The sequence below is a fragment of the Rana temporaria genome, chromosome 9 (genome assembly GCF_905171775.1).
Source record: "Rana temporaria chromosome 9, aRanTem1.1, whole genome shotgun sequence".
NCBI classification, from domain to species: domain Eukaryota; kingdom Metazoa; phylum Chordata; class Amphibia; order Anura; family Ranidae; genus Rana; species Rana temporaria.
This window is the reverse complement of record NC_053497.1, coordinates 12,850,643-12,865,593: the sequence shown is the minus strand read 5'-3', so window position 1 is coordinate 12,865,593 and position 14,951 is coordinate 12,850,643. Positions and strand designations below refer to the sequence as shown.

The window sequence follows — 14,951 nt, the reverse complement described above, 5'->3', positions numbered from 1 at the left end:
TGAGTTGGGTTTGGATGAGTTGGGTTTGGATGGGTTGAGTTGGGTTTGGATGGGATGAGTTGGGTTTGGATGGGTTGAGTTGGGTTTGGATGGGATGAGTTGGGTTTGGATGGGATGGGTTGAGTTGGGTTTGGATGAGATGGGTTGGGTTTGGATGGGTTGAGTTGGGTTTGGATGAGTTGGGTTTGGATGGGTTGAGTTGGGTTTGGAAGGGTTGAGTTGGGTTTGGATGGGATGAGTTGGGTTTGGATGGGATGAGTTGGGTTTGGATGGGATGAGTTGAGTTGGGTTTGGATGAGATGGGTTGAGTTGGGTTTGGATGAGATGGGTTGGGTTTGGATGGGTTGAGTTGGGTTTGGATGAGTTGGGTTTGGATGGGTTGAGTTGGGTTTGGATGGGATGAGTTGGGTTTGGATGGGATGAGTTGGGTTTGGATGGGATGGGTTGAGTTGGGTTTGGATGAGATGGGTTGGGTTTGGATGGGTTGAGTTGGGTTTGGATGAGTTGGGTTTGGATGGGTTGAGTTGGGTTTGGATGGGTTGAGTTGGGTTTGGATGGGATGAGTTTGGTTTGGATGGGATGGGTTGAGTTGGGTTTGGATGAGATGGGTTGGGTTTGGATGGGTTGAGTTGGGTTTGGATGGGATGGGTTGGGTTTGGATGGGATGAGTTGGGTTTGGATGGGATGAGTTGGGTTTGGATGGGATGAGTTGGGTTTGGATGGGATGAGTTGGGTTTGGATGGGATGGGATGGGTTGGGTTGGGTTGAGTTGGGGTGTAATTGAGGACAATCAGGTCAAAGGGGGGGGTCAAAAAAAGTCCCTTGAGCCCCCCAAACTAATTTGCCAAATTGGGTGAAGATGTCCTGGTGGCAAACCCAGAGGTGGCAGCACTAAGGTCCCTTTCACACTTTGTGCAAATTGTCCTGCGACTTGGGGACTTCAAAGTTACATGACAAGTCGTACCCCTCCCCCATGATTTTCAATGAGTACCATTCACATCTCTACGACTTCAAAGTAGTCACTGCACGACTACTTTGTTTCCGTCTTTGATGCGAGTTGAGAGGTCCATAGACCTCCAGATCACACGGGCATTCCCTGAAATTGCGGCAAAGTCGCTGTAGTGAGAAAGGGGCCTAAATGTCGCTGCTCCCCCCCTAAGGCCGGAGTGTTGGTGGTAATAGAGGATTTTATGATCTGGCCCTCTGATCCCTCCTGTATCGAATTGTGTTATAACTGTACTGTCTGCTCTCATGTTGTAAAGCTCCCAGAGGGGGGCTTTATCAGTATTGGCCAAAAGTACACATTTATTATATCGCAGCTTACCTATTCTTAGATGTGACGGCTGCATTTGTTTTCTTTAGACACCCCAGATGTTTAGGAACTACATTTCCCATGATGCTCATGCACTCTGCCGTGTAGTGGAGCATCATGGGAAATGTAGTTCCAAAACATCTGGGGTGCTGAGGTTCTCCATCACTGCCCTAGACTGACAATGCTGCTGTGCCTCCTGTGCTCCTTCATCCAGATCGGAGGCACTTTTAATACAGGAGGTGTGTTACTGGGGGGGGGGGGAGAAGAAATCTAAAAAAAGGAAACGAATGCAGCCACCACATCTAATGATTGGTAAGCTGAAATATATGACATTTTGGGTTTAATACGGCTTTAAGTCTAGAATCTCCTCTGATGTCTTTGTATATTATTACGCCAAACAATCTGTGCGCTTGCGGTAACTGGTTTATTTCAGCGTTCCGAAAGCCGTCTAATGCCATCTGATGCAGTTATTTGTGTGATGTGCTGCAGTCTTCAACGTAAAATCAGACTTGCGGAGAAATCCAGGTCATCACAGCTGGGAGCACAGGCTGGTGTTCTGCGCACGACGCTCCCTATGAAATATTGATAGACTGCTGCCGAAAATTTAATCCTGACTGCTGACACAGTTGGAAGAGCGTAAAGAAAGAGGCCAAAAGACCTTTTCCAGGTCAATAATATCATTCCACGGGAATCCGATTTTGTATTTGCGCAGGATCCGCTGCTGTCTTTGTATCCGCGATAGTTACTACTACTAATAATAATTAATTATTTATTTATTTTTTTAGATTTTATTTTGTTATATATTTTTTATTAATATTTTATTTATCTTTTTTTATTAGGATTTTATGAAAATTTTTATAATTTTTTAAATATATATATATATATATATATATATATATATATATATATATATATATATATATATATATATATATATAATTTTTATTTGATTTTATTATGTTTTATTTGTATTATTATTATTTTTTTTTATTATCATTTTATTTTTATTATCATTTTATTTTTTATTAATATAAACTATATATTTTTATTATTTATATTTTTATTATTTGTATATTATCATTTTATGTATGTATTTTTGTATTATATATATATATATTTTTTTATTATTTTATATTATTATATTATATTGATGATGATGATCATAAAAAATAAAAGAAAAAATACTCTCAAAGTGGACCTTGCATCCGATATCACCTATGTGCAGTGTGCATGCCAAGTATAACACTTCTAGGTTTTTATTACCCTACCCCCACCCCCCAATAATGCCTTCATCTGCTTTCCAGCACCACCTTTGTTCAGACATGGTTCCACCTAGCTACTACTTCTGGATCTGGCACGGGTCCACCTAGTTACTACTTCTAGATCAGGCATAGTTCCACCTAGTTACTGCTTCTAGATCCGGCATGGCTCCACCTAGTTACTGCTTCTAGATCCGGCATGGCTCCACCTAGTTACTGCTTCTAGATCCGGCATGGCTCCACCTAGTTACTGCTTCTAGATCCGGCATGGCTCCACCTAGTTACTGCTTCTAGAGCCGGCATGGCTCCACCTAGTTACTGCTTCTAGATAAGGCATGGCTCCACCTAGTTACTGCTTCTAGATAAGGCATGGCTCCACCTAGTTACTGCTTCTAGATCAGGCATGGCTCCACCTAGTTACTGCTTCTAGAGCCGACATGGCTCCACCTAGTTACTGCTTCTAGATCCGGCATGGCTCCACCTAGTTACTGCTTCTAGATCCGGCATGGCTCCACCTAGTTACTGCTTCTAGATCCGGCATGGCTCCACCTAGTTACTGCTTCTAGATCCGGCATGGCTTCACCTAGTTACTGCTTCTAGATCCGGCATGGCTTCACCTAGTTACTGCTTCTAGAGCCGGCATGGCTCCACCTAGTTACTGCTTTTAGAGTCGGCATGGTTCCACCTCATTACTACGTCTAGATCCGGCCTTCTCAACCAAAGTCCCTCTAGACATTGCTAGGTATTCCTTGAGTTGTAACCAATTGACATCCCATGTGATGGTGCATACCTAGTTCTGGGGCCAACACCATTTGGTTGAGCTCACAGCATGACATTGGTGATCTTTTTAGCTGTCTGTAATGGTGACGTTCTGACCACCAATGTAAGGGGGACTTTCTACCATTATAAAGAAGGTGACCATACATGGATCAAAATTCAGCCAGTTGAGCAGGGACCGGACAACATCCTATGTATGGGAAGGCTGGATCTGGTGGCTCTACTTCTGTACAACTAGCCTATTGGGCTTTTCCCCCGAACAATAAGGGCCTCCGGCTGTAGTGGGCAACGCTGATCTGTCTGTTCTGAAAGAATACAATAGAGAAACGGGAGGGATTCTCCCATTCACACATTCGATTGTTTTTTGTGGAACGGGAAACAAATTCTATGGCCAGCCTAAAGGTGCTATTCTTCCCACAGATCCCCGATTTAATTGGTTTTAGCAAGAATTTCTGGTGGTCAAAATGTCACCATTACAGACCGCTAAAAAGATCACTGATGCCGTGAGCTCTACCAAATGGTGTTGGTCCCAAAACTAAGAAGGCACCATGAAATGTCAATTGGCTACCACTCAAGGAATGCCTAGCAACGTCTAGAGGAACCCTGGTCGAACCTTTTACTTTTTGAGTTCAGTTCCACTTTAAATATAGTCTCAATGGGGTTGATTTACTAAAACTTATTTTTTTTGGTCAAAGCTTAAGGCTGGGTTCACACTGGTACGACACAATAGTCGTACTACTTTGGATCCGACTTTGCCCTGCGACTTGAAGTTCAACATGCGTCCGACTTCGATCCCCGACAATACCAGGCACTGTGTCCGGTATGAATCTTTAGGAAGAACTCAACTCCAATTTTTTTTTTTAAAACTGACATGGATTCCCCCTCTAAGAGCATACCAGGCCCTTCGGTCTGGTATGGATTTTAAGGTGAAACCCCTATGTGCAAAAACGGTTGTGGGGGGGTCCCTCAAAGTCCATACCAGACCCTTATCCAAGCATTGCAGCCCGGCCGGTCAGAAAAGGGGATGGGGACGAGCGAGCACCCCCCCCTGAACCGTACTAGTCTGCATGCCTTCAACACGGGGGGTGGGTGCTTTAGGGCAGGGGGGCCCTGCACCCCCCCTGCCCCAAAGCACCTTGTCCACATGTTGATGAGGACAAGGGCCTCTTCCTGACAACCATGGCCGTTGGTTGTCGGGGTTTGCGGGCGGGGGGCTTATCGGAATCTGGGAGCCGCCTTTAATAAGGGGGCCCCCAGATCCCGGCCCCCACCCTATGTGAATGAGTATGGGGTACATCACCTGGAAAAAAAGTGTCAAGAATAAAACGCACAACACAAGTTTTTAAAGTAATTTATTAGGCAGCTCTGAGGGTTTCTTCCAACTTCTTCTCCAGTTCTTCTCCCTTCTTGCCCGGTCTTCTCCGTTGTCTTCTTGCCTCTGCCCTTCTTCCAATGTTGACACGACACTCCCTCCCGCTCTAATGAGCGGTGTGCCACTACATATATTGGCATGGGGCAGGGTCACCGGAGGCCAGCCCCTTATTGCATCACCACCCATCATGCCTCGGGCGGTGACGTCATAAGGGGCAGGGCCTCGTATGATGTCACATGGTGACCCCGCCCCATACATGCTCAGGTAAAGGTCTGGTATGGATTTTGTGGGGACCCCCACTCCGTTTTTTCGGCAGAGAAGGGGTTTCCACTTAAAATCCATACCAGCCCGAAGGGCCTGGTATGCTCTTGGAGGGGGAACCCATGGCGGTTTTTTTTTGGTCTGGAGTTCCGCCTCAAGATCATCAGAGCACAAGTCGCATGCCAAAGTCGGATCATGCAAGACGGCGATCCAACTTTGATCCGACTTCAATGATATTCAATGGGCTGAAGTAGGACCAAAGTCGGACCGAAGTAGTGCAGATAGCATTTTCAAAGTCGGGCCGACTTGTTTCGGACCAGTTAAGACGTCTCCCATAGGAAACATTGATTTTCACACGTCATGCGACATGAGCTCCCAATGTCGGAGCGTTTGTCGTACCAGTGTGAACCCGGCCTAATTGAATAGCTGAAGGTAGAAGCTGATTGGCTACCATGCACAGCTGCACCAGATTTTGAACTCTACAGTTTTGGCAAATTAACCACAGTTACTAGTAACTCAGGGAGGGGAGCACTCTGGCGCTTGAGCGCCCCCACCTTTGTTGCTGCCCGGGTGAACTGCACCCCATGCACCCGCCTAGGATCGGCCCATCATGGCTAAAACAGTGGCAACTGACTTGGCCTACAGGAATATTAGGACGTACACATGTGCTTATGTTTAATATATGTAGTAAACAAAATGGTAGTAAAAAAAATAGTTTATTCCAAAGACTGTCATGTAGAAGAGATTTTTTATATCTGTAAATGTAATACCACGTTCTAAGAATAAATACAATCTGTATAATGAACCGTTTTAGATGGACTTTGGGCTTTCTTTTCGTAATACAGTTGTGTTCTTAAAGTCTATGTATGTCCAAAACTTTTATTCATTCAGATGCCTGGATTGGTAAGGGGTCTGTGGCACCGTTGGGTAGATTCACCCTCTTTTATTTGTCATAGTGACCATTGTCCCTGAAACAGAAATTTATGGGAAATCCCAAATTTGTACTTTTTCACAGAAACGGGTTCCAGTGGGGCACACCTACTACGGTGACAACTGTTGAAGAGGTTACTGTCCCTCACCAGGTAGAGATTTTTCCAACCTTTATGTACCATTTGGGGATGGAAGTGAAGAGAATTCTCCCCAATGGGATAATAAAAGTAGAGGGGTTTTAACTCTTACTACGCGATCCAAAACTAAAAAAAGTTCAACCAGTACAGTGGAACCTCGGTTTACGAGTAAAGCTGTGAGCGAGCATTTTTAAAGCGGTAGTTCCCCCTCCAAAAAAATTGTTACCCTTAGATTGATGCTCATTTTGTCTAGGGGAATCGGCTAGTTGTTTTAAAATCGACGCTGTACTTACCGTTGTAGAGAGTGATCTTCTCCGCCGCTTCCGGGTATGGTCTTCGGGAGTGGGCGTTCCTTCTTGATTGACAGTCTTCCGACAGGCTTCTGACGGTCGCATCCATCGCGTCACGATTTTCCGAAAGTAGCCGAACGTCGGTGCGCAGGCGCCGTATAGAGCCACGCCGTCGTTCGGCTTCTTTCGGCTACTCGTGACGCGATGGATGCGACCGTCGGAAGCCTGTCAATCAAGAAGGAACGCCCACTCCCGAAGACCATACCCGGAAGCGGCGGAGAAGATCGCTCTCTACAACGGTAAGTACAGCGTCGATTTTAAAACAACTAGCCGATTCCCCTAGACAAAATGAGCATCAGACTAAGGCCCCGTACACACGACCGGATCTATCCGCTGAGATTTGTCCGCGGACCAGTTCCAGCAGACAAATCCGGTCGTGTTTACGGCCTATCGGACAGTTTTCCGGCGGACATTTGTCCAGCCGACCGTTTTCCAGCGGACAAAAATTTCTTAGCATGCTAAGAAATCTGTCCGCTGGAAACCTGTCCGTCGGACAAATCCGGTCGTCTGTACAGACTCACCGGACTTGTCCGACCGACCACCATCCCTCGCATGCTTTGAAGTGATTTGACGCATGCGTGGAAGTATTTACCTTCCAGGGTCGCGCACGTCGCCGCGTCATCTTCGCGGCGACGGCGCGGCCACGTCGCGACACGTCACCGCGTATGTTTTTCGCTGGGATTTTGGTCTGATGGTGTGTACAACCATCAGACCAAAATCCGGCAGCGGACATATCCGATGGAAACGGTCCGCCGGGTCGTTTTCATCGGATAATCCGGTCGTGTGTACAAGGCCTTAGGGTAAAACATTTTTGGAGGGGGAACTATCGCTTTAATAACAAGCAACTTTAAAAAAAAAAAATCTGACTCTGTTTGCAAGTGTTGTCTAGCAAAATGAGCAGAATTCAAGCTAATTGGGTGTGCAGTACCGCATTTGGCCTGAGGAGGGGGGGGGGCACCAGAGCCGAGCGGAGATGTTCGGAATCACTCGTAAATACTGTTTCCTGGGTGTTCCAGAGCTTTTCCGATCGTTTTCCGAGGCTCTCCGATGCCCCCCGACCTCTGGCCACATGTGGTATTGCATGCCATAGAAGTCAATGCGGAAAGAATTATCTTCGTTTCCATTGACTTCTATGGGGAAACTCGCTTTTCATATGCGAGTGCTTTGGATTACAAGAATTCTCCTAGAACAGATTATGCTCGTAATCCGAGGTTCCACTGTACATACACTTTAAGATCATACCTACATTATCGATAATGGGTTTGGCCTTTTCTATAAATCTGCTTCCATTCAACATGTGTTGTAAATGGATAGCACTTTGTGTAGACAACCGCGTTCCATTGTCGTCAATTGCTCCCTGTCATCAGGAACAGCGATCAGTGACGTGTCACTCGTAGCCACACCCCCTAACAGACTCACCCCCTCAGCGCCCCCTAGTGGTTAACCCCTTCACTGCCAGTGTCATTTACACAGTAATCAGTGCATTTTTATAGCACTAATCGCTGTATAAATGACAATGGTCCCAAAAGTGTCCGATGTGTCCACCATAATGTCGCAGTCACGATAAAAATCGCTGATCGCCTCCATTACTAGTATAAAAAAAAAAATTATTAATAAAAATGCCATAAAACTATCCGCTATAACTTTTGCGCGAACCAATCAATATATGCTTATTGCGATTTTTTTTTTCTTTAACCAAAAATATGTAGAAGAATACGTATCGGCCTAAACTGAGGGGAAAAAAAAATTTTTTTATATATTTTTTTGGGGATATTTATTATAGCAAAAAATATTGCATTTTTTTCCAAATTGTCGCTCTATTTTTGTTTATAGTGCAAAAAATAAAAACCGCAGAGGTGATCAAATACCACCAAAAGAAAGCTCTAATTGTGGGAGAAAAAGGACTTAAATTTTGTTTGGGAGGCACGTCGTACGCCCGCAAAAAATTCAGTTAAAGCGACGCAGTGCCGAATCGCAAAAAGTGGCCTGGTCTTCGGCCAGCCAAATGGTCCGGGGCTGAAGTGGTTAATATGACCACATAGGAATTTTCGGGCTTTCCCAGTGACGTACGAGGGTGCGTCAGAGGGGGCAGGGTCACGTGACGGGTGGCCGCTTCCCCTATATAAGAAATGTCAAAGCTCCAGCGCGTCATTCCGCTGGGCTGTGTCCAGCAGAGAGAGGAGCTCGCCTGCTGCGCTCTGGACGGATGGATCTTCTCATCGCTGGACCGGACCGCTGATCATCCGTCGCTGGAGAGATCATCCGTCGCTGGATAGAAGACAACGTTGGAGCAGGGAACCGCATCGAGAGTGGATTACCACCGCTGGATTTTTTCTTTTTTATTATTATTAATAAAGGATTTTTTTCTATGGTGTCTGTGTTTTTTTTTAACTATTTACACTTCCTTCGTGAAATGGTAGAGGTACAGTGTACCCTATTACCAATTCACATAGGGGGGGGGCCAGGATCTGGGGGTCCCCTTTGTTAAAGGGGTCTTCCAGATTCTGATAAGCCCCCCGCCCGCAGACCCCCACAACCACCGGGCGAGGGTTGTGGGGATAAGGCCCTTGTCTGTCCCCCCCTCTTTTCTGCGGCCGGCCAGGTTAACATGCTCGGATAAGGGTCTGGTGTGGATTTTTGGGGGAACTCCACGCCATTTTTTTAAAAAATTTGGGGTGGAGTTCCCCTTAAAATCCACACCAGACCTGAAGGGTCTGGTATGGATATTTGGGGGGAACCCCACGTCATTTTTTTTTAAATTGACAGCAGGGTTCCCCTTAATATCAATATCAGACCTGAAGGGCCTGTTAATGGAATTTGGGGGGACCCCCACGCCATTTTTTCTTTATGAATGAATCATCTCTGAATTGCCAGAGCCGACAATTCATTATAGCCGCAAAGCCGGTTTTAAATGCCTTTTTTTCTTTCAGAAATGACACTTTGTGCAGGGACAGTTCTATGTACGGGAAACATGCGCTTTTTCACATGCTAACTTTACACCCCCCCTAGGTACGAAATTTAAAGTAATATTACACTTTTATTGTTTCACTTTTAGCATTATTAAATTCACTGCTCCTGAAAAAACTGCCTTTTTAAAACTTTTTTTTGCATTGATACATGTTTCCTGGGGCAGGACCCGGGTCCCCAAACACTTTTTAGGACAATAACTTGCATATTAGCCTTTAAAATTAACAGTTTAGATTTCAAACGTTCAAGTCCCAAAGACTTTAATAGGGTTCTAAAGTTCACACGAACATTTGGTGTGTTCGCAAGTTCTGATGCGAACCGAACAGGGGGGTGTTCGGCTCATCCCTACTTATAACTGATATCATTGGGTGACGCTGTGATTTTTGCCCTGAATAGGCAAAGTGAGTTTCCCTCTAAAAGCTTTGATTCCGAGTGATACAGTTCTTTAAAAAAAAATAACATATACAAACTTTTCTGTGTGACAATCTAAGTATCTCAGAGTTCGTATTTCTTCAGAAGGTCGTTCTGCCAGTTGCGTTTCTTGTTACGAAATGCTGGAATCTTAATTTTTCGATATTCCTCAATGCACTTCACTAACTCCCCTTCAAGTGCCTTCTTCTCTTTGTTCGGTTTGGAGGCCTCTGGACAGCTCTCTATACCATTTTCCTGTGTTTCTTCCGTATTTGGTTTTTGGAACTCCAGGCTATTTACTTGGTGACTCTCCGGAAGAGAATGAGACAAGTCTAAAGTGTTGGGCCGTGGTGGGTTTTCTTGATTTTCACATGGAGGAGAAAGGTCCGTTACAGGGGGAAGTTCCTTGGGTTCCTCATGGGGAGGTTCCTTGGGTTCCTCATGGGGAGGTTCCTCAAGTTCCTCGGAGGGAGGTTCCTCATGGGGAGGTTCCTCGGGGGGAGGTTCCTCAAGTTCCTCGGAGGGAGGTTCCTCGGGGGGAGGTTCTTCAGGTTCCTCGGGGGGAAGCCCTGTAGAAGCTGCAGTAGAATCGTGGCTGTCTAGGCTTGAGCTGGAAAGCTCATTACCGCTATCTTGTTCTTGTTTTTTCATTGGTGGTGGAGGGACTGGTTCACTCAGTTCTACGCCAACAGGATGAGCTAGACCAGAAAGACAACTGTCTTTTAATTGCAATGGTATTAAAACTGACATATTGTTTTGCAATAAGGGGGTCTTAAACTTCCCAAACAACTACTCTATATGGTCAAGAACAGTAGTGTATTTAGGATTTGTGCTGCCCTAGGCCTGACTAAACTCGTGCACCCCCTAATTTAAATATGACCAGCCCCTTCCTGTCAAGGCCACACCTCTTGCTCATTATAACCCGCCCTGAAATTTTCATATGGGGACACTACTTCTGAGGGCCTGAGGGGGGGGCAATGGATTCCCTTAATTTGCATAGGTATCCTCTCACTTCCTGTTTGGCTATGGGGGCAGGAAGTGAAGGGAAATCTCTGCAATGGGACAGGGATGGTAAAAAAATAAACTGACAGGGGCTCTAACCCTCCCTTACTCTATCCAAAATTTAAAAAAAAAAAAAAGTGTTGCTTATAGTTCTACTTTAAGCACAAATTACTTATAATTTTATGGAGAAGATATAACCATGCCAATTGGTGCAGCAGAAAACATATAGCACAGTGAGGAAGGTTTGTGGTCCAGCATGATAGGACAGTCAAGATTAGAAGCAGTCCCCCCCCCCCCTACAGTTCCGGAATGCCGGACGCCCGCATTCCGGAAGCTGCCCCCCTGCAAAGTGCTTCCCTAGGCCTGGGCCTTGTCGGCTTAGGCCAGGATACAGCGTTGGTCAAGAATATGTTTATACCCCTCCAAATAATTGCATTCAGGTGTAGGTAGTAAGGGGTACTGATCAGTGGCGGGTGGTGCTCAAAATTTTTGGGGGGACACAAACAAACTGAAAAAAAAAATCAAGCGCAGCCACTGTTCCCATCAATTGCCACCAGTGTGCCCCATCAATGGCCGCCAGCGCGCCCCATCAAATGCTGACAGTGTGCCCCGCCTGGTACTTACCTGTCTTGGCGCTGTCCTCCATGTCTTCTCCCATCCTCTGCTATGATTGTATGCCTGATAGGCATCCAATCACAGCGCCTGTAATTTCAGCCAATCAGGTGACAGGTAACAGACCCGAGCACCTGAGAGGCGGTTCAGTGTTAGCAAAGCGAATATTCATTCGCTTTCCTAACATAACGCTGAGTGAACTGCGAGCGCCCAGCATGGCTCCCACTGTTTACCACTGTTTGGTGATTCCAAAAAATACCCCGCCGCTGTAATTCAGGTGCCTGTCGCTCAAAAAGGGTCTGGGCGCCTGAATAGGCGGTGGCAGCGGCGACCATAGATAGATTCATGCAATGCATGATTCTATCTATGGTGATGCCAGGAGAGAGGGGGTGGTGCCCACGCGCCCCTTATGGACTGAAGGTAGAAAATAAATGTATTGCCCATAAGTGTTTGGCAAAGACAATTATTTTTTGCAGACAACTTACCTGTGTCAGAAGGTGGAGTAGGTAGGACTGTTATCTGTGTCCTTTGGCCAACGTCTGGCGCAGCTGCTCCTGTAATACATCAAAATATAATAAATTATAGTAGAAAAATAGGCGTGGCCAACATCCGTAATGTATAGAATAAGCAAAAAGGGGGGAAGAAGGGAGAATCGGATCATACAGGCCAAACATGGAGCAGATAAACATGTCTAAATCATAACGTTTTTTTATTGTACAAAAGGTTTAAAACACATACACCATGTATGCATATGTGGTGTCCCAGTACAGGTATTTGTTGTAGTCCCTGTCAGATTGAGGCCCTCGGCTTGTGGGGTCTCCCTGCAGGGACTCAGCTAATTATGATGTGATTTATACTGTTATGGTTGATAATACGCTTATTAGGTGTGTATAGCTTTAAGGGGTTTAGCCAGCCATCTCATGTTCAGTCAGAGTGTATTACCATCTCATGTTCAAATGTATTAGAGTCAGGAGGACTGAATGCTAGACAGTACCTTATTGTGTTGTGTTATACTACAGGTCAGTCTCTATGATCCACAGCTCTCAACCAATAGGTTTCAGTCTAAACAGGCCCTTATAAGGGATTGTACTTCCTGTTTAAGCCAGTCTAATGCTTCCCTCAGTTCCTGGCAGAGCAGAGCAACACACAGTCAGAAAAGCAGTGCAGGCCTGAAGCCTCCAGGATAAAATACAGCAAAGAGTGGAGTATCCCTAAACATTACAGAACCAGTACTTCAGCTCATTTATCAGATCAATCCGTTATTCCGGCGAAAAGCCTCAAGTCTACAGACACTTCAGTAAGTGTATCTATTTTTCAGCCTAGTTAAGCATAGGCCCTGAATTACTATCCGGCTTTTGCAGCCGAGTATATACAGTATATGATCAACTAAGCTCAAGCATTATTAGCTGTGTGATCCAGAGACTGCCTGCAGAACATTTTGACACTGTTTAAAGCTGTGAAGATTTTGACACCTGCCTTCATGCCAGTAAAGCCTTTGTTGTTTTAACCCCCTGTTGTGGACTGTATTATTACCATCCTAACTAGCGGGGATACGGAGGCCCCCGGAGCTGTAGTTTCCCGGGGTATACCAAGACTACAGTGGCGTCACGTGACAGAGAGGGTTAATACCATCTGGCCCTCACTAAGGGTTAATACCACCTGACCCTGGGCTCCTAGCCCCAAGAACCAAGTAGCTAACCATCAAGCGCATGTGTGTGGCCGTGGGACTCACCCTCCCCGGTCACCACATCGTTTTCTGGCGTCACGAACAGGATACGGGTGTACGCCTTAACCATTCAGCCACTAAAGCAAGTCCCCCCCCCCCCAGAATCTGAACTGTGTCATTGAAAGTAATTTACTCAGCGAGGCGCATATACAAGTGGTGGGGGAGGTGAAGGAAAGACTGTTAGCTGCCATTGTTAAGTGGAGAAAGTCTATACCTGAAGGGGTTAAATTGTTTCCAGCATTTCCCGCGCCCGGGAGCGGTCGCAGCTCCGCCCAGTCAAGCCCCGGCGGTGACGCCTCTTCAGTGTGCAAGCCGGAACTAGAGAATCCACTCTGTGTTGCACGGAGGAAACAATTGCTGACCGGACCAAAAAAAAAGGAAGTTGCCGGGCGCAGCCATAGCAACGTGTCCGGCAATAAAAGACGTCGCACTCAAAGACAGCGCACTCAACGACATCGCACTCAAAGACAGCGCACTCAAAGTTTCTTAAAGTGACAGCGCACTCAAAGACAGCGCTCTCAAAGTTTCTTAAAGTGACAGCGCACTCAAAGACAGCGCTCTCAAAGTTTCTTAAAGTGACAGCGCACTCAAAGACAGCGCACTCAAAGTTTCTTAAAGTGACAGCGCTCTCAAAGTTTCTTAAAGTGACAGCGCACTCAAAGACAGCGCTCTCAAAGTTTCTTAAAGTGACAGCGCACTCAAACAAGGCTACAACATGTCAGCCCCAAGATCACCAGATGCAGGTGATGTACCAGATCCTCTTGCGGCTCCTGCACAAGCTACCCCTCCGGGATCACCTCCAGTACGACGTCATGACAGTGGGGCCCCCCCATTCTACCTGGGGAAGCCTGTGTTGCCTAACTACAGAGGGGATCCCTTTTCCCTCAAGGATTTCCAGGAGAGCTTCCAAAGCATTTTCTCTCTCTACTCTCTCCCCCCTAACCAACAGGTGCTGTTGCTCTTGGGACAGTTGCAGGGACCTGCACGTGAGGAAGTCCGTACCTGGCCCACTTCTGAGAAGACCACAGTAGATCAGATCTTCGAGGGATTACATCAGGTATTTGAGTCCCACTCACCCTCAGAGGTCCGCCTCAGGCTGTACGAGAGGCGACAAAAGCCGGGGGAAACACTAAGGGCATATGCAGTAGCCTTGCAGAATGCCCTGGAGGCAGTCCAGAAACTGGACAATATCACCCCTAACCAGGGTAACAAACTATTGATGGATAGATTCATAGAAGGGGTCCAAAATAAATGGGACAAGGCGCAATTAAAGATGTTAGCTGTACAGAACCCCAATATGTCTTTTTCTGCCTTTAAGCGCCTAGCCCTTCAAGTTATAGAGCAGGGGGCAAGCCCCGAGGAGCATCCTGACCCTAAAACGGAACCCATGGGTGCGGCGGCGTGCCCTGCACCACTGTTACCACCAGCCCCCGCAACCGTGGCTGTCACCCTGGCCTCCACTACAATTACTGAGATTCAAGAGGTTAGACAAGATATTGCCCAGCTTACCCAAGTGGTAAAGGAGTTGGCTAATCACACCACTCGGGTACTTAGAGAGCCTCCAGAGACTAGGAGACCTACTCCTGCCCCTCCTCCCCGCTCTAGCGGGCCTCGCTCGGGACCCTCTAGTAGGCCTTACTGTGATTTCTGTGACAAACCCGGTCATTGGAAGATGCAATGCTGGGCTTTAAACGGGCGTCCCCTGAGGTCGAGGACCGGCCCTCAGGAAAACGAATCACAGGTCCAGCAGAAGAGCCAATATACTCAGGACAGTCCTTATACATTGCATCCTGCCCCTATGTAAATGTTACCATAGATGGTGTCCAACTGCAGGC

General features: G+C 46.5%; 1 protein-coding gene across 1 annotated transcript; it reads right to left on the bottom strand.

Annotated features, from left to right (window-relative positions):
- Nucleotides 1–9,654: 9,654 nt before the first annotated feature.
- On the bottom strand, nt 9,655–14,505 carry LOC120914511 (early nodulin-75-like). The gene is made up of 3 exons (XM_040325187.1): nt 14,502–14,505; nt 11,876–11,944; nt 9,655–10,474 (listed from the first exon to the last, which is right to left on the bottom strand). The coding sequence occupies exons 1-3, from the start codon at nt 14,503–14,505 to the stop codon at nt 9,861–9,863; spliced, it is 687 nt and encodes a 228-aa protein (XP_040181121.1). The 3' UTR covers nt 9,655–9,860.
- Between the last annotated feature and the right edge of the window lie 446 nt (nt 14,506–14,951).